At 47.5% G+C, this 17,819-nt stretch overlaps 1 protein-coding gene and 1 long non-coding RNA gene across 9 annotated transcripts in view; one reads left to right on the forward strand and one right to left on the reverse strand.

The window, feature by feature from the left end:
• The window catches only part of FBXO21 (F-box protein 21), a 45,594-nt gene that overhangs the window by 18,098 nt on the left and 9,677 nt on the right, over positions 1 to 17,819 (forward strand). For 4 of the 8 annotated variants that reach the window (XM_086348013.1, XM_086348014.1, XM_086348015.1 and 1 more), the window contains 7 exons: positions 724 to 845; positions 4,144 to 4,290; positions 4,589 to 4,725; positions 5,699 to 5,835; positions 9,199 to 9,378; positions 11,128 to 11,260; positions 16,532 to 16,743. In XM_086348013.1, coding sequence (XP_086204139.1) covers positions 724 to 845; positions 4,144 to 4,290; positions 4,589 to 4,725; positions 5,699 to 5,835; positions 9,199 to 9,378; positions 11,128 to 11,260; positions 16,532 to 16,743 — 1,068 coding nt within the window. Of the gene's footprint in view, positions 1 to 723; positions 846 to 4,143; positions 4,291 to 4,588; positions 4,726 to 5,698; positions 5,836 to 9,198; positions 9,379 to 11,127; positions 11,261 to 11,748; positions 12,401 to 16,531; positions 16,744 to 17,494; positions 17,582 to 17,819 lie in introns of those variants that run through there. The other 4 variants (XM_086348019.1, XM_086348012.1, XM_086348018.1 and 1 more) reach the window with 4 other exon arrangements.
• Positions 9,111 to 16,561, reverse strand: LOC147355491 (uncharacterized). The gene is made up of 2 exons (XR_015144565.1): positions 13,831 to 16,561; positions 9,111 to 10,510 (listed from the first exon to the last, which is right to left on the reverse strand). It is a non-coding gene; the product is annotated as an uncharacterized LOC147355491 (long non-coding RNA).

The raw sequence follows: 17,819 nt of genomic DNA on the forward strand, positions 1-17,819 counted from the left end.
GAGGATGGTGATTTAGTTGAGTTAGTGAGACATGTTTTATGTTTCTGATACATTTGGATAATAAGACTAATAACTATTGGCAGATGGGTTGAATATGACTGTGAGAAAAAGCAAGGAGTCAAGGATGACTCCAGAGGTTTTGGCCCACCTGGAATGATGGAGTTGCCTCAGTCTGAGATGGCCATGACCCTAGGAAGGGAGAAAGTTAAGGTCTCATCAGATACTGAGGTGGGATATCATTGTAGCAGTTGGATATACAGGTGTGGAGTTGAAGGAAGAAATCCATTCTGGAAAATAAATCGAGGGCTGTTGGTATGGATGGTGTCTGAAGCCATGAGAATGGATGAGACAGCAGCAGCCTGAGGCCCGAGTTGCCCCTGGCAGGTGCCAAGTGGCCAGCAAGCTTCCAGGTGCCTCACGCCTGTCTCCTGAGACTCACCCAATTCCCCTGACTTTTCAGGTTTCTCTTTGATTTCCTGTTAGTATATCTGAAGCCAAATTTTGAATTTCAGCACAGCTAATTTAGTGGTAAATTACAAATTCAAAGTCCTAAATTCTGCTGTTTCCATGAGAAGTACTCTACGCTTGTGAGCCAGATGTACTTTTCTTGTTAAGTAGACTCTTAACACAGTATGATTAGTATGACGTAAAGAAATGGATGATGGAAAGTTTTAATATCTTAATTCTTATTGACTTATTGCTAACTTGTTTGTTTTTTTCCAGAAAAGCTTTGACCTGGAAATACTACGCCAAAAAAATCCTTTATTACCTACGACAACAGAAAATTTTAAATAATCTTAAGGCTTTTCTTCAACAGCCTGATGACTATGAATCGTATCTTGAAGGTGAGACTTCAGCACTGATATTGTGATAGTCAGCTAAGTTGCCCTCAAGAGCAGTGGTGGAAAGTGGCCCTGATGAAGAAGCAGTGGAGAAGGAAACTGCACTACATGGGCTTCTGGAGGTTGGGATATATGGTCTGATCACAATATATGGTCTGAGCAAAATGATTGCGTTTAGAGCTAAGATCTGCTCAGAATCTTCAGCTGTCAGCTAAAGAGTGTTTTCTAAAGATGCATTGTCAGTTCAAAGTATGAAGCTGATATTTTAGCTAAGGAGGTTAATTCCCCATTTTTCTAAGTTTTAAAGTCTCATTTCCACATCAGAAACAAATGTGTCCAGTTTTGTCTCCATGCGACCTTGAGCAAATCCCTTAACCCTTCTGGTTGGAGTTTAACGAGGACAAAATGTTCCTGCACGTCAGTGAGTCTTCTCGTCCATAATGAGCAGTGAGTGGAAAGAAGTCCTGTGGACAGGCAAGATGATGGGTAGTACTTTCTGTTCCTGTCCAATTGGACAAGAACACAATGTGACTTCATTTTTTAAAAACGATTTTAAATTCCTAACATATTACCCAGACACTCCCACAGATTATGGTTATGAAATATAAGTGTGACTCTTCATTCACTTTCATTCCCTACTCCCAGTGATATACCCAGTACATTAATTTTTTTTTTTCCCTTGCTCATAGTCACGTCTCCATTCTATTCCTGGTTTCATGCAGGCCTCCCTACCTCTCCCAGCAGCAGCTTTCTAAGTAATACTTGCTTTCATGGGCATTGCCCTTTCTGGCTCCCAAGTCACCAGCATACAGTGCCGGCCCCATCTGAAACGCAGCCTCGTCTGCACTCCACGTGATACTGCCACGTGGCCAGCTGGCGTCCTTTTTAAAATTAAATCTCTGCCTGCTTTCAGTCCCCTCCTTTATTTGGTCAGGCCTTTCTCCATCACTGTCCAAAATGTGCCATTTGCTCCAGCCAGGCCAGTCTCCTCACTGGCACCCTACGCACAGATACCTGGCTTCACTTCCTCGTGCATGGTATCCCTTTTCTTTAGGATTCCATTCTAAGTCCTCCTCGCCCTCCAGGTTCATTCCAGGTTTCATTTGCATGAAGTTTCTCTGATGGCTGCAGCACTTGCAGATTTTGCTGCCTCCGACCTAACACAGCAGCAGTGGCTGGTAAACCATGTCCATCCTGTTTCCAGTGGTCACTGTATTTCTTGGTTCTTTGGCCTTATAATCAAGATATACTCCGCAGTGCCGTGTGCAGGTTCTTGTTGATAGATCTTGTTGGTTGTGCTGCTGCTGCTGCTGCTAAGTCGCTTCAGTCGTGTCTGACTTTGTGCAACCCCATAGACAGCAGCCCGCCAGGCTCCCCCGTCCCTGGGATTCTCCAGGCAAGAACACTGGAGTGGGTTGCCATTTCCTTCTCCAATGCATGAAAGTGAAAAGTGAAAGTGAAGTCGCTCAGTCATGTCCGACGTTCAGCGACCCCATGGACTGCAGCCTACTAGGCTCCTCCGTCCATGGGATTTTCCAGGCGAGAGTACTGGAGTGGGTTGCCATTGCCTTCTCCGTTGGTTGTGCTATCCAGAAGCAATTGAAGTGACTGCTTCAGTTTATTAAAATATCTTCAGTGCCCTGGAGTCTTCGCATATGTGTCCTGGAGCTGAGAGTCATCTTCTGTTTATTCCACAGTCAAGAATAACTTGATGAGCTTTATTTATGAAAACAATTACTTCTCTTTCCTCTTTATTTATAATATAAAGTAATATCATTTTTTTAAGTTCAGTCGCTCAGTCCTGTCTGACTCTTTGCGACACCATGGACTACAGCACACCAGGCTTCATTGTCACTCACCAACTCCTTAATCTTGCTCAGACTCATGTCCATTGAGTCTGGTGACATCCAACCATCTCATCCTCTGTCGTCCCCTTCTCCTCCTGCCCTCAGTCTTTCCCAGCATCAGGGTCTTTTCCACTGAGTCAGTTCTTCACATCAGATGGCCAAAGTATTGGAGCTTCAGCATCAGTCCTTCCAACAAATATTCAGGACTTATTTCCTTTAGTATTGATTGGTTTGATATTCTTGCAGTCCAAGGGACTCTTAAAAGAGTCTTCTCAAACACCTCAGTTCAAAAGCATCAATTCTTCGTCACTCAGCTTTCTTTATGGTCTAACTCTCATATCCATACGTGACTACTGGAAAAACCATGGTTTTGATGGACCTGGCAGCAAAGGAATATCTCTGCTTTTTAATATGCTGTCTAGGTTGGTCATAGCTTTTTTTCCAAGGAGCAAGTAAGTGTCTTTTTAATTTCATGGCTGCAGTCACCATCTGCAGTGATTATTTTAAGTAGTTGAGTGAATAGAAGTTGGCTCTAGGATTCTGGTTCTGAGTGGCAGACTAGAATCATCCAATGCCATTGATGAAGTCTAGGAAGCAGCAGTCAGATACAGCGGATCCCAGAGCCATGCAGCAAAAACCTTGTCACGTGGCTGATGGGGGAACTCAGTCCTGAGGAGGCCCAGGAGCCAGGCCTGGGCTGGTGGAAACACCAGAAATGGGGTCCTGGTCACTTGATACCCTGGTCACTTGGGGATCAAGTTTGGGAATCGGGGTCCTGAGCTGGTTTGAGAACACCTTGTGGATTTTAAGGGACTCCACAACTTCCCAAGTGAAAATATCCTGTGACAAAAAAGCAAGTTAGCTCTTCGATTCTAGGGTTAAAAAGTGACCTGAGGCAGTAAAGTAGTGATTTTTGACAGACAGTGTCTCTGGTGTGCTCTGTACAACTTTTTAACTGTGGGTTTCTTGAGTGTAACTGTTTAATTTCAAACTCCGGTTATCTCCAAAGTCCATTTACTGGCTCACCTTTCAGGGGAATAGTTAGTGGAAATGGCATATCTGACATTGTGGACTTTCAACGATTTTTTTTTCAAGTCAAAATGTTGTTGTATACTATTGAGTTCTCAGAGTTGTTGGATTTTGAATTATGATTAAGAGGGGGAGAGAAGTAGCCTGAAAAGAGCTCCGTTATGGTATTTATTTCTCTTGGCAGTAGACCGTGGATATATGTGTCAGAGTAAGTCCTTGACCTCTGAGAGAGTTTTGGTATATTGATAATGAAATGTCAGCTCCTTGGTTGTAAGCATGTTGCCCCTTCTCAGTGGATTAGGAGCCAGGCCTGACATCCAGGATAGGAACCATCTGAGGAGTATGGCCCCAGGAGTCTGGGACGAATGACCACTGTTAAGAAAAGGCAAAGGTAAGAACTTATCCATGATTCTTGTTTGTTTCAGGCGCGGTGTATATTGACCAGTACTGCAACCCTCTCTCTGACATCAGTCTCAAGGATATCCAGGCTCAGATTGACAGCATTGTGGAGCTTGTTTGCAAAACCCTCCGGGGCATAAACAGTCGCCACCCCAGCTTGGCCTTCAAGGCAGGTGTGGAATTGCTTTGGATCCAGCTGTATTTGTAAAAGAAAAACCTAGAGTGATTGGTTAGTTTGGAAAATTCTGCAGTGCATTCCTATTATGTCCCCGCAAAGCGATAGATAACACAACCACCTGTTCACCCGCATGATGTCAGAGGCTTCAAATACAGTCTCTTTTCCACCCAGCATTGGCGACACCTGATGAGCCTTCCTAGGATGTTGCCAGTGTCTCACGTCAGGGGTTGTTGGGGACACTCGTCACGGCGTTATTTGTGCTTGTGTCCTCAGAGTAGGTCTCGGTGTTTCAGGCGAATCCTCCATGATCATGGAAATAGAGCTCCAGAGTCAGGTGCTGGATGCCATGAACCACGTTCTATATGACCAGCTGAAGTTCAAGGGGAACCGAATGGATTACTACAACGCCTTGAACTTATATATGCACCAGGTAAATGTGGGGGTGAGAGAAAATACCGTTACAATATATGTAGGTGGAGCTTATCTCTGATGAATCGTACAGTGTTTGAGGGCAAGTACTAGATTTTGTTGGTCTGCCAATGCCTGGTGAAACTCATTTTTTGCCTCTCCTATGAGGGTATTGCTGTGGATTTTATCTTATTCATCACAGAGCACCCTCTTGTCTAAAAACCCTTGAAGTAAATTCCTGGCTAGAAATAGGTACTCCTCTGACTCAGTGTGGTCAGATCGCTTCTTGTGAACAGTGAACAGTGAAACTAAGCAGGTCTCCCTTTTTGCACTGGCCCCCAGGAAGACTGGAAGAAGTAAGTGACAGCCTGCGTCATTGATGCCTAGTTTTTGTTTTATCCCTACCTGTCTCTGCTTTTATATCTGTTCTGTTGCTCTGAGACCTGTATTTTCTTTTGTCATGTCTTACACACTTTTTTTTGAAATACCCTTAAGTTCTTCCTAGAAAAAGGAGGGCCTAACCATAGGTCTATAGACTTCTGCTGTGAAGGCCAGAGTGACTTCTCTCAACCTGGCTCCTCAAGCCAAATGCCCTCTGTCCTAACTACTCAGTTCTGCCTTAGTCATGTGAAGGAAAACGCAAACCATCCAGAAACAAAGGAGTGTGGCTATGTCCCCATAAAACTTTGTATGTGGACGAGGACATGTGAATTTCATATAGTTTTCACATTTTATGAAATGGTGTTCGGTTGACTTATTGTAAACATTAAAAAAACGCTAAAATTCTTATGCAGGCAATCCAAAAACAGCTGGTTGGTCTGATGTGGACTGTAGTCCACAGAGCCCTGATCTAAATAAATAAAGTACTCATCCATTTAAGTCTGAAAACCTATCCTCGCACCTGCTGCACAATGGGCGCCGACTGGGAAGGCGTGTGGAAGAGGCGAGAAGGTGTAGTTCATCTGTGTGAAGCTAAAGCCTGCTTTCTTCTTTAGGTGTTAATCCGCAGAACAGGAATCCCCATCAGCATGTCACTGCTCTACCTGACCATTGCCCGGCAGTTGGGGGTCCCACTGGAGCCTGTCAACTTCCCCAGCCACTTCTTACTAAGGTGGTGCCAAGGTGCAGAAGGGTGAGCCATCTCCGACCCCACGTGATTGTCCTGTGCTGAGAGAAGTGTAACAGCAGAAGTTATCAAGGGGACCAGGGTGGTGAGAGAGCTGGTTTGCTCTTGATTGTATCCAAGTCCATAATCTGCTCAGGGGAGAAGGGCAGTGTGCATTCTTCTACCTTGTTTCTCCCAACAGGAGTGTGAATCTCCAGTTATCTCAAAGAAAACAGTTTACTTTTGAAGGACTAACAGTTCAGGGTCTTGTATGAATCTCAAAGTCTCTTTGTTCAAAGCAAATCAGTGACAAAGAATTCTTAAGATATTTCTTTCCAGTCTTCCATAGAACCTCCCACAGAAGGGAGGTGGGGGTGGAGTGGGGGAGGCAGAGGGAACTGGGCTGGGGAGAGGGAACTGGGAGGCCAGGTTCTTCATTTGCAAAAGCCAATACGCATGTTCTCAGCAGGGGAGCTCCTTCAGGCAAGGTTAGTGGCTGCTTTGCAGACCAGGTTAAAGAGTTCTGTTTTGTTCTCTCTCTTTTTTTTAAAACCTGGTATCCTATTGGACAGAAAGCTCCTTTACAGCGGTAGTCAAGCTTTTCTGAAAACAGTTCCTCAAATGGGCAGAGATGCCCTCTCTTTAAAAGTGCCCTTTAGAGGGAAAAGAAACAAAGTTATTTGATTACATCCTGTTATTTGAGACTACTTCCTGATGACTGTGGTGGTACCCTTTGCTGAAGTGATGAGCAGAATGAAAGAAAGTAGCGGAGCTTTGAGGTTTGACTGTGTTCAGACCTCAGCTTCCTCTGGCCTTGTTTCTTCCTCTGTGAAATGGGGCTGATGTTTTTCATACAGTGCTTTGGAGGGTTCAGTGAGAGAACCCAAGTGCTTTACACGTGGTGGAATTCTGATGCTGGTCTCTGTGTTTCCACCTCTGGGTTTGGGAAATAAAACACCTCCTTGGTATTCTTCTCCATTCTTTTCTCCCTCCTCTCCTTTATAGAGGTTAGTTTGAAAGTACTTGTTATTTCCATATTCTATGACGTGTGTGTTTCCTTAAATAAGAAGGACAAGCTTCCTTTGTTTCCCAAATATAATCTGTTTCCTAAGATGTATTGGATAGTTTCTCTGTGGGAGAGTAGGTGCCCATTTTCCATTATTTTAAATGAAAAGAAAAAAATGCTTTTTCAGCCCATTCCCTCTCCCTGAGTAACTCAACCAATTTCCCCAAATATCTAAAACATCCTTAAATGTCTGTATTATTTAATGGTCCACCAGGGACTTCTGCATGGTACAGAGCATTTAAAACACCAGTTACCATGTTATTGACCGCAGTAACCTATTGCTGGGCACGTTTGTGTGTGCCAGCAGGATTGTGTCTCCTTGTTTAGGCTCCAGTGAATGTACACCGCGTTGCAGACGAACAGTGAAGTGGTTTGTTAGCACCCCAAACACCTGGCAGACACTGAGGCTGGGGAAAGTCTGGCCTGTGGGGGTGTGCACGCCTGCTGGGCTCTCGGCCTCCATGTCTGCACCGAGACCATAGTGCTTGCTGACTGTGACCGTATCGTGAGTCTTAAAGACTAGGAGGCTGAGACCCGCGTGGAGTCCTTCAAAATCGCCCTGGCTCCTCTAAGCCTGAAGCCCATGAGCAGCTTTAGAGTCCGTGGTCAGGCCCCTTGAAGCTCTAGTGTGGCAGCTGGCCCCAGAGCTTCTCTGGACTCACGGATTCACGTGAGGAGATGGTGTGTGTGTCCCTGCTCCGTCTGTCTGTCGTCATCTTTAATGTCCTTCAAAGGATTTTACTCTTTTCTATAGCCAGCTCTTTGACATCTTAGTTATTCCGGGGTACCTTCACTTTTTTGTTGCTATTGAAAATGGTCATTGTTTAAATGGCACTTTATGTGTTGGTGGTGTACAGGGGCATGGCTGACACTTAAATCTGGGTTGATTGGCCCCTCTGCTGTATCAGTTATTAGTGATGATATTTGTTAGGTCTTTCAGCCTTTCTGTGTAGATAATCATATTGTCTGAATTGTATCTCTCCTTTTTTTTCCCCACCTGTTGTATGTTTGTGTCTCTTTCGCTTACTCTGCTGGCTAGGTCCTCTTGAACACGGGGACTAGAAACAGTGGTAGCAGGCACTCTGCCTTGGGTGTGACTTTACAATTTCACCTCAGACATGATGTTCGGGAGCAGTACCTTTCATTGAGATGATCAAAACTACCTTCTAAAATTGTAATTTCCTCAGACTTTTACTAATAGGATTTTTATCCCCTCAAATTTCTTTTCTGTGTCTACAGATAGAATCATATGGTTTTGCTCTTGTAGTCTGCATGTGCTGAAGTTTTTTAGCATTCAACCCTCATTTCATTCTTAGGGAACATCTTAACTCTGTCATACAGATTTTGATCATACATCACTGTATTTGATTTGGTCATATTGTATTTAGAATCGTTGCCCATAAATTTGTGTGCATTTGTGTGATTCTCCTAGACTAAAAAGGGATTGAGGAGCATTCCTTATTTTTGGAACATTTATATATGTCTTGCTAAAGCTGGGCTATTGATATGACTCAAGGAAGAAATCTGACAGCTTTCTAGGAGCCCAAGAGAAAGTCTCTTGCATGATTTGCAGTCGGCATAAGATCAAAGTGAAATAGTTGCTCAAAGGAGAAAACACAGCTTTCCCTGAGAGTCCCACCCCAGCCCTTCAGGAATCCTCCTCGGGAAAATGCCATGTAGTTAGAGATACTGCAGTAAGAATTTGCCTCCTAGGACCACCTCCCTGCCTAGCTCTGGTGTTGCCGGCCACCCCCCACCCCCACCCCACCCCGCCACCTCGTGTGAGAGCTGGGTTCGTGCAAAGCAGTTCCAAGGGAGGAGCGGGGGTGGAGGCCAGGGACACAGCTCTCCGTGATCCGGAGCAGGTTCTCACCTGAGCTGCCTGAGGGTGTCTGCAGAGCTGAGGCCAGAACCCTTGTGGCTCCAGACTCCTCTAACTTTCATCACAGCCTCGAGGGGCCCAGGCTCCACACATAGTAACTGCGACTCTGTGGAATTTATTGACTGCCTCAGGCATTCCAGAAATACCTCTCTCAACTGGATTTTGAATAGATCTACCTGGCAGTGAGTTTCAGGGTTACTGTCTCTCAAAACCTATATTAAATGGCACAAATCAGTGCTGTTTCTTAAATACCAGTATATCGCCATCTTACTCCATCAGAGTACGTATAAAGGTCAGCTTTCAGACTTTGGACAAGGCCTTGATATTTTCAGCAGAAATGCAACTGTGTTAACATTCTGTCTCTGAGCTGTTTATTAGGGGGTTTTGACTGGTTCAGCTCCAGCCTGAGTGACAACTCACTACATTGCTGCTCTTTGGGCAGGACGACCCTGGACATCTTCGACTACATCTACATAGATGCTTTTGGGAAAGGCAAGCAGCTGACAGTGAAAGAGTGTGAATACCTGATCGGCCAGCACGTGACTGCAGCACTGTACGGGGTGGTGAACGTGAAGAAGGTGTTGCAGCGAATGGTGGGAAACCTGTTAAGTCTGGGGAAGCGGTAAGGTTTTCTCGGTTTTCCAGTTCTTTTGTAGCGTGTGCGTCTTTGGAGGCGCAGATCGCCTTACAGAGAGTTTTGTTTCACGAGCCTGCCTGCCGTACGGAGGAGCACTGGATGCTGCGCAGCATCCTTGGGCCACAGGGGAGGAACCGGTTCCCATGACATAATACTGTCCAGTCTTTGGATGTGCTCAGTGACCTTTCCTCGAGGTCTTTGCAATGGACTTGGACAAGGGCTCTTTTATAAAAGCTGAAAGCATTCTCCAGTAACAAAAACATTTTAGACTGGCGATTGGAAGAACTGATGCTGATGCAGAAGCTCCAGTACTTTGGCCACCTGGTGCAAAGAGCTGACTCATTGGAAAAGACTGATGATGGGAAAGATTGAGGGCAGGAGAAGGGGCAGCAGAGGATGAGATGATTAGATGGCATCACCAACTCAGTGGACATGAGTTTTGAGCAAACTTTGGGAGATGAAGGATAGGAAAACCTGACGTTCTGCAGTCTGTGGGGTTGCAAAGAGTCGGACACGACTTAGTGACTGAACAACAATACCAATCACTTAGTTAAGGGAACCGGAGAAGGTGATAGCAACCCACTCCAGTACTCTTGCCTGGAAAACCCCATGGATAGAGGAGCCTGATAGGCTGCAGTCCATTGCGTCGCGAAGAGTTGGATGTGACTGAGCGACTTCACTTTCGCTTTTCACTTTCATGCATTGGAGAAGGAAATGGCAACCCACTCCAGTGTTCTTGCCTGGAGAATCCCAGGGACGGCGGAGCCTGGTGGGCTGCCATCTATGGGGTCGCACAGATTCAGACACAACTGAAGCAGTCGACTTAGCAGCAGCAGTTAAGGAAACAAGCAAAAATATGAAACAGTCAGGCTTCTGAGTCCAAAGAAAATTGTCTTTCAGGGAAAAAAGAAATGTATACATTGGAGTCATAGTTTTCTGCCTAATGGTAGAATTTTTTAAAAAATAGACTTTAGTCTTCTTAAAAAAAAAAATCAGTTTTAGGGGGACTTCCAATAAAGTCCATTTTTCTAAAGTGGTCCAGTGGTTAAGACTACACCTCCCAATGCAGGTCCCTGGTCAGGGAGTGAAGATCCCATATGCCACACAGCCAAAAACACTAAAACATAAAAAAAAAAAAGAAGAAGAAGCAATATTACTGTAACAAATTCAGTAAAGACTTTAAAAATGGTCTGCATCAAAAAAAAAAAAGCAGTTTTAGGTTCATAGCAAAACGTGAGCAAAAAGTCCAGAATATTTCCCCCCTGCCTCCAGACACGCACAGCCTCCCTCACGTCAGCATCCCCTCCAGAGGCATTTGTTACCATTGATGAGCCTACCATCCTTTACATCAGGCTTTGCTCTAGGTGGTGTCCAGTCTGTGGATTTTGACAAATGTGTGGTGACACCTGCCCACCACTGTAGCATCATCCAGAATGGTTTCACTGTCCTGAAAGACCTCCTTGCACCACCTATTCAGAATCCACTTCTAATTTATGTATGGTGCTGTTGAGGTGACTTCCAAGGAAAGCACTTCTATGATTTTAAATTAGTGGGGTACAAAATTTCTGTCTCTTCTTTTTATTAAGAGCACTGTAACTTTGCTAAACAGAGAGGAAGTATCAGAATCAGGGAACGTTTGGGATTTGTGTCTCATTCGTTTTGAAACCTGGTCTTTGAAAAAGCAGGCCCTAACTCGGAAGCCAGTAGGCTAAAATGAAGTTTTCTTCCTCATAGGGAGGGCATCGACCAGTCCTACCAGCTCCTGAGGGACTCTCTGGACCTGTACTTGGCGATGTACCCCGACCAGGTGCAGCTGCTCCTCCTCCAAGCCAGGCTTTACTTCCACCTGGGCATCTGGCCAGAGAAGGTAATTATTTTATCTTGATGCTCTCCCCTTGCCATAGAGAGGGAAATCTTAATTGAAAGGCGGCACTGACCAGTTTATCCTTGGATTAACCTGGGGGATAAACACAGATTTATTCAAAGTGTCACAGTTTTGACCCATCGACTGAATTTTTTGTCTCCTTTTATTCTCCTGAAAATTGGCTATCCTGCCAGGAGTTGCCCATTCTCTTTGTGATCAGCACCTTAAACTCCCAGAACTACAAGGCCTCTGCCCTACCGCTCACCCACTGGTGGCCCAAAGATGTCTTTTCCCCTAAGTCCCCCTTCTCAAGGGGAAGCATAAGTTTGAAATGTTCATCCTCCAGCTGTGCTGTTAGAGACTAAACCGACCTGGAGATGTAGGAAAAGGAGATCTCAGATTTGCTCAGGTCTAGCTGCTGGGTGCAAGAAGGATGGTGCACACCTTTGGAAGCTGTTGGGTTTTGATACCATTCCATGTGGATCTTGCAGGCTGGTGACGCCCCCTTTGGCCAGCAGAAAGCCCTGTCAGCGCTTCCTGACCATGTTTGAGGTCAGCCCTGCTCCTGGCAAGCTGTGGGTGCAGCACATGTGGCTTCCAGCCGCACTGCATGTGCTGGGGCAGCTGCTCACTCCTGTCCTGCCCTTGCATGTCCTGAGAATATGTTCATAGTCCACTTTGTTTGGACAGCCTGGTGAGAGAATTGACCTCTGAGCTCTCTCAGGACCAACATCAAGAAATCGTCAGCCCTGTCACTGGAGAGTGGGGAAGCCTTCTCTAAGAAAGGAGATAGTCTCAGTGACTCAGCGCAGCTTAGATCTATGGCGTCTCATCTATTCACAGTATCACACATCTGCCGGAGTTCTGGGAAAGGACGCGGCAATAGGAAGTCCTGGGCTCCTATCTTAAGGTGTTGCCTCCAGCCCAGACAGCACCGTCTTCCCAGGACCCCCATGGGACCCAGTAGAGGAAAATGAGACTCCCCCCAAGTCACCACCTGCCTCTCAGCACCTTGTTGTCCAGAAATGAACAGTTGATTTTTATCTTTTTACTTTATTTTTGATACCAGTATATACATAACTAATTCCTGTCACTTTTTACTGTATGTTGGTTAAGGAATTTCATGATAGTTTGTGAGACTCAGAGATGCTTTCAAAGTGCGGTTCCTCCCAAGTAGATTCTGTACTGAAAACACAGCTCAGCCTTAGGAGGAGAGGGGTCGATGTCCCCTCTGTGAGGAGCGCCTGCTGAAGCGCTGGCGTCCTTCCTTTTAATGCTGGGCTCCGTTTAGGGCTCCTCTACCACTTCCAGGGAGTTTCCTCGGCCTCCTCCTCAGACGGCCAAGATTGCCTTCCTGCCAAGCAGACGTCACTGGAGCAAGTTCCAAAAACTGTCGCACACAGAACATTTTTCTCCGTGACGTGGGCTGCCGGGACCCCCCCACCCACTGCCCCCTCCCCTCCGCATCTGAGATCAGGAGGGGAAAGTGGCCATTTCCCTTCCCACAGCTCACCTTCCCAGCTCCGTGAACTGTACTCCAGCTGCAGCAAGAAAGGAGGGCTAGGCCCCCAGTAAGGAAGACCCCCAGGGGTGCAGAGCAATTAGAAGAGGGTCTGCTCCAGAGGAGGGTTTGAGGTGCCCCTGGAAGGCCCGGGAAAGGATTTCAGAGCAAGGAGTAGGTTCCTCCAGGGCTGGGGGGGGACGACAGCTAGAGAGCTCAGGCTGCATGCCTCCAACACCTGCCCCCCCTCGGGGTGGATACAAGCTTTTTTGCCCTTTTGTAAATAATGAAACAGGCATTGAGAGAAGTTTAGTGACCTGTCAGGGGTTCCTACAGGAGCTGATGGCACCAGGCATTCAGATTCCAAGCCCACCCACACACTTCACCCCTGTGGACCGGGTCAGGCGAGATGGTCTCTAAAGAAGCCAACAGATGGGCACTTTCCACTTCCTGCTGCCAAATCGGCATCCTTGTGATCCAGTTATTCCTGCCTCCATTCTCCACATTTCAGTGGAAAAGAAGCCCCTCGGTTTCCCAAGGCGCACACCCCCAGGCTCTGGGTCCAGCCTGCTGCCTGTCCAGGGACTGCTAAGTCTTTTGTTTCTTTTCCTGGATCTGCAGGTCCCTGTCTCTACTTCTGTTGTCAGCATTAAACACACTCAGGTCTCTCTTCATCTTTGAAAAAAGAAAAGACAAAGCCTCCCATGGCAGCCCTCTGCTTTGCCCCGTGGCTCCACCTTATCTGCTCCCCGCCTGGCCAGGGTCCTAGGGCCGACCTCCCCCTCGCCGCCTCCGGCTGCTCAGAACCCAGGGCTCTGTTCCCACCCCTCCTCCACGTGAACTGGAAGTCCGTGACCCCTCTTGTTAAAACTTTGCTCCTTGTTGCCAAATGCAGTGGATACTTGTCTTTCCTTATCTCTCTTGATCATGGAGGCCACTTCCCCACCACTCAGAACGCTCTGTTCTTTTGACTCTAGTTCCTGTCCTCCTGCTCTCCGTTAAAGGCTCCACAATGCGGGGTGGGGGGAGCAGTTTCTAGACCTCCTTCTGCTGTTCCCCTCGGCGATCATACCTGCTGTCCAGTCCTCCGCTCCCCTCTGTAGGCCGATGGCTCCTGAATCCCTGCCTGGACCCTGGGCTCCACACCAGCAGGCGTCCACCACACATCTGCCGGCAGCTGTGTCCCCTCTGTGACCACATAGGCTGCCTGCGCGGTCTCCTTCCTTCTCTTAGACCCCTTGAACGCATTTTAAGCACTGGAGTCAGAGTAACCATAACCATATGTCACTCATGTCCCTTCCTTTCTCGGAACCCTCAGAGTGGCTCCCTCCTTGGCTGCAAGGTCAGGCTCCCACTCTCTGCCGAGGCCTGCCGGGTTCTTGGTGGCCCGGCTCCACCAGGCTGTGCTTCCTCACGTCCACTCTGCACTGCCCGGGCTGCGTTGTCCTCCCACCCCCGTGCTCTTGGTTCCTCCTCTGCACACGCTGAAGCTCTGCCTGGAGCTTCCTTCCTGTCCCTCAGCTCTGTGGCTCACGCCTGCTGAGACGAAATGTCAGCTTAGCTCTCGCCTCTGAACGCCCTCCCAGCTCTCCACGCTGTGCCTTGTGCTCGCCCTTCCACATGCTCGTGCAGGGTGTCTGAAGCTGCCTGTTTCCCCAAGCTTCCCCACTAGACGGTGCTCTTTAAGGACCGGGACCATCTGTTTTGTTCTTTTTTTTTTTTTTAATTTATTTGTCCCGGGTCTTACTTAGAGCACACGAGACCTCCAGTCTTTGTTGTGGCAGGAGGGATCTTTAGTTGCAGCATGTGAACTCTTAACTGGGACGTGTGGGATCTAGGTCTCTGACCAGGGGTCAACAGAAGCCCCCTGCATTGGCAGCACAGAGTCTTAAGCCCCTGGACCACCAGGGACGTCCTTGTTTTGTTCCTTACTGTAGCTATTCCCCTGGCTCTCAACACAATTCCTCCCACCCAGTAGGTACTCACAGAAGTTTTATTTGAATGAATAAGAAATGACGGAATTCGTTAGCCTGGACATTTAGCTGGAGATGTCGTGGTGGCCCACCGTCAGCAAAGGCCTTCGGGACGCCCTGGGCACGTCTTACGGCACCTTCTCCATTTCTGGCCTCCCCCGTCACCCCATCATCCCCCCTCCCACCAAGGGAAGGACGTAATCATCCCTGAACCTTATCTCCTCCTCTGACACTGAGTTCAAGACTTCCTTTGTGCTTTGAAGATTCCAAGTTAACATTTCTTTCACTTATGTGGTAGGAAGGGGCTGCCAGGAAGGAGAGGAAGCCTGTGTCTACAGAAAACTTGTCAGAAGTAATTAGTTGGAACTGCAGAGGGGAACACAAGGAGCCTACTGTGAAACCCGATGCTTTTAGCTACAAGGCGCAACTGTTGCTAGTGCCCCTGAGTGACGAGGCCACTGCGGGGGCGGCAGGTGGATGGCTGGGCTCCGAGCTGGCTCTGCTACTGGGGGTCGTGCCATTCTGTCCACCTGATCCGTGTTTGAGAATTTTCCTAACAGTTAATTACAATCCTCTTCTTTCTGGTTTGGTGTGAAGGCGACTGCTGCAGCCCCAGGTCCACGTTTTCACTGCATGTCTCCATAACCCTGTGACCTCAGGCACCTTGCTTAACTTCTCTAAGCCTGGTTCAAAAGACCTGTGACAGGCTTGGCACAGTGAACCAGCAGGAGAAGAATATTCAGGAAATGCTGAGATCCTGCAAATCTCATTCTGGAAGACAAGATTGGGTTTTAAAATAATACCTTACGTTGCAGAAAACTGCAGTTTTCACAGCACTTATACAGGCTCACGGTGTGTCAGGAAATAGGGGAGTTTTTAATCATTATTTGATAAGTAGATTAATTCAAAGACAAAAGCAGTTGAGTTTGGCAGATTTGGGGCCAGAATCCCGCGTCAATAAATAGGAAGAGATCCTTTTCTAAAACAAACACGTCAGAGACCCTCATCTGACAGCTGAGACAGTAGGCGCTTGGTAATTGCTCACGTGAGTCAGCTTTCCTTGAACTTGTATTTTTCCATAGCGGCACTGGGTGCCGTAAAGAGAATAGAACCTCAGGTTCAGGCAATTCTGCTCCACCAGCTCGTCACGTAACTTCCGAGGAGAGGGCTTTCTCCCTGTTCTGAACACTAAAGTCCACTGAGGGTTAACGTACTTAGCACGACAGTAGGCTCTCCGAGCCCTGGACCTACACGTCTTTCTTCTTACGTAGAGCATCGTAAACGCGCTGTGCTGACGCACGTCCATCTCCCCTTGCCCTCTCTGACCCCTCCCCTCTCCTGCAGTCCCGAGGCCACTCTGCACTCAGCCTTTCCATCTTGATTGAAGCAACTTCGCATTTCATTTTCCAGTTCATGAGCAGCAGGTTGAACAGGTTTCCTTTCTGTGTATAAGACGTCGAGTCCCCACTTCCCAGGAACGTGCGGACCTGTTAGGCTTCACCCAGCCCCAGTGCACTCACGGATGGCAGCCCTGGCCTCCCTGTCCCGTGTGGGCTCCAGTGCCTTGTGTATCTAAATAGAGTTCCTCTCACTCAGACTGGTTGGACTCAGATGCCAGGGTCAGCCCCCAGCACATGAAGCGACTCTGGGTGTACTTGGCACCAGTGGGGAGAGACCCCCATGGGTCACAGAGACGCAGGCTATTAGCCCAGCCCACCTTGCTGTCTTTCATCAGGTTATGCAGGTTTAAATCTATCGCCAGGAAACCGAAAAGGCCTAAATGAAAATATTATCTCCTAGTCTTTCTGTCTTGTCTTGAAGGTGCTTGACATCCTCCAGCACATCCAGACCCTAGACCCGGGGCAGCACGGGGCGGTGGGTTACCTGGTGCAGCACACACTGGAGCACATTGAGCGGAAAAAGGAGGAGGTGGGGGTGGAGGTCAAGCTTCGCTCCCACGAGAAGCACAGGGACGTCTGCTACTCCATTGGGCTCATTATGAAGCACAAGAGGTGAGTGCTCTTGGCGCCTGCTCCCACCCCGCGTGGCTGCCGAGGACACAGCACCATGAGCGGCGGGGACCTGACCCGGTGCAGCAGAGACCAAGGCCCATCGCAGCAAGGACCAAAGACCAAACCGTGTATCTAACCTTTTTGTTTGTTAAGAAGCACCTGGCTTTCCTAACTGGGAGCTCTTCTAACAATTGTAGCGTCCCATCTCTGGGGAGTGGAAGCCCTGCCGGCCGGATGCTTCCCCTTCTTGTCAGCCTCTCTGTCCCGCCGTCTCACTCTCCTTGGATCTGAGTTCGGTAGGGACTTACCCAGTGGGTCCTATGGCTGGTGGATGAGGCACAGTTAACCTGCCCCCCAGAGCACCTGTGCTGATTCACATCCCGCCAGCAGGCCAGGCGCTGAGGCTTGAGCCTCGCCACCTTGTGGCAGTGCCAGCCCTTGAACAGTGTGCTTCTGTAGTAAGTGGCAAATGGCATTTCATTGTGGTTTTAATTTTCATTTTCCTGGTTGCCACGCAGATCGAGGTTCTTTTCCTGTGTTAACTGGCCTTTTAAGTTTCCTTTGATTAAGTGCCTCTTCGGGCATTTTGCGTGTTTTTCAATTGAGTTGTTAGTCTTACTGATTTGCAGTTTCTTTATTCTGTGTATTAGTCTCTATGGGCAGATAAATTGCAAATGTCTCCTCAGTTTTTGGCTAGGATTTTCCATTCTTTTACTGGATTCTTTTTTTTTTTTCCCAACTTTGTTGTGAGATTTTCAAGTGTATGTGAGAGTAGAAAGAGGAGTGTAATGAACCAAGTGATGTTCCCGTGTCCAGCTTCAAAGGCTATCATTATGAGGTCAGTCTACATTTTCCATCCACCCCCTGACTCTCCCCCTCCCCCTGGAGCAAATACCAGAGGTCATTTCATCTGTAGCTATTTTAGTAGCACTAAAAAGGTAAGAGCTCTTTCTTTTCAAAAGACAGTGTTTACCATTCCATTGTCATAACTCAGAAAAAAATCAACAGTTTGTTAACCTCATCAAAAATCTAGTGAGACCAGTGTTTCCCCAATTGTACTACTCTGAGCAAACTCT

This window comes from Bos grunniens, chromosome 17, assembly GCF_055505025.1.
Source record: "Bos grunniens cultivar Pamir isolate PY7600 chromosome 17, Bosgru_T2T1.0, whole genome shotgun sequence".
Taxonomy (NCBI): Eukaryota; Metazoa; Chordata; class Mammalia; order Artiodactyla; family Bovidae; genus Bos; species Bos grunniens.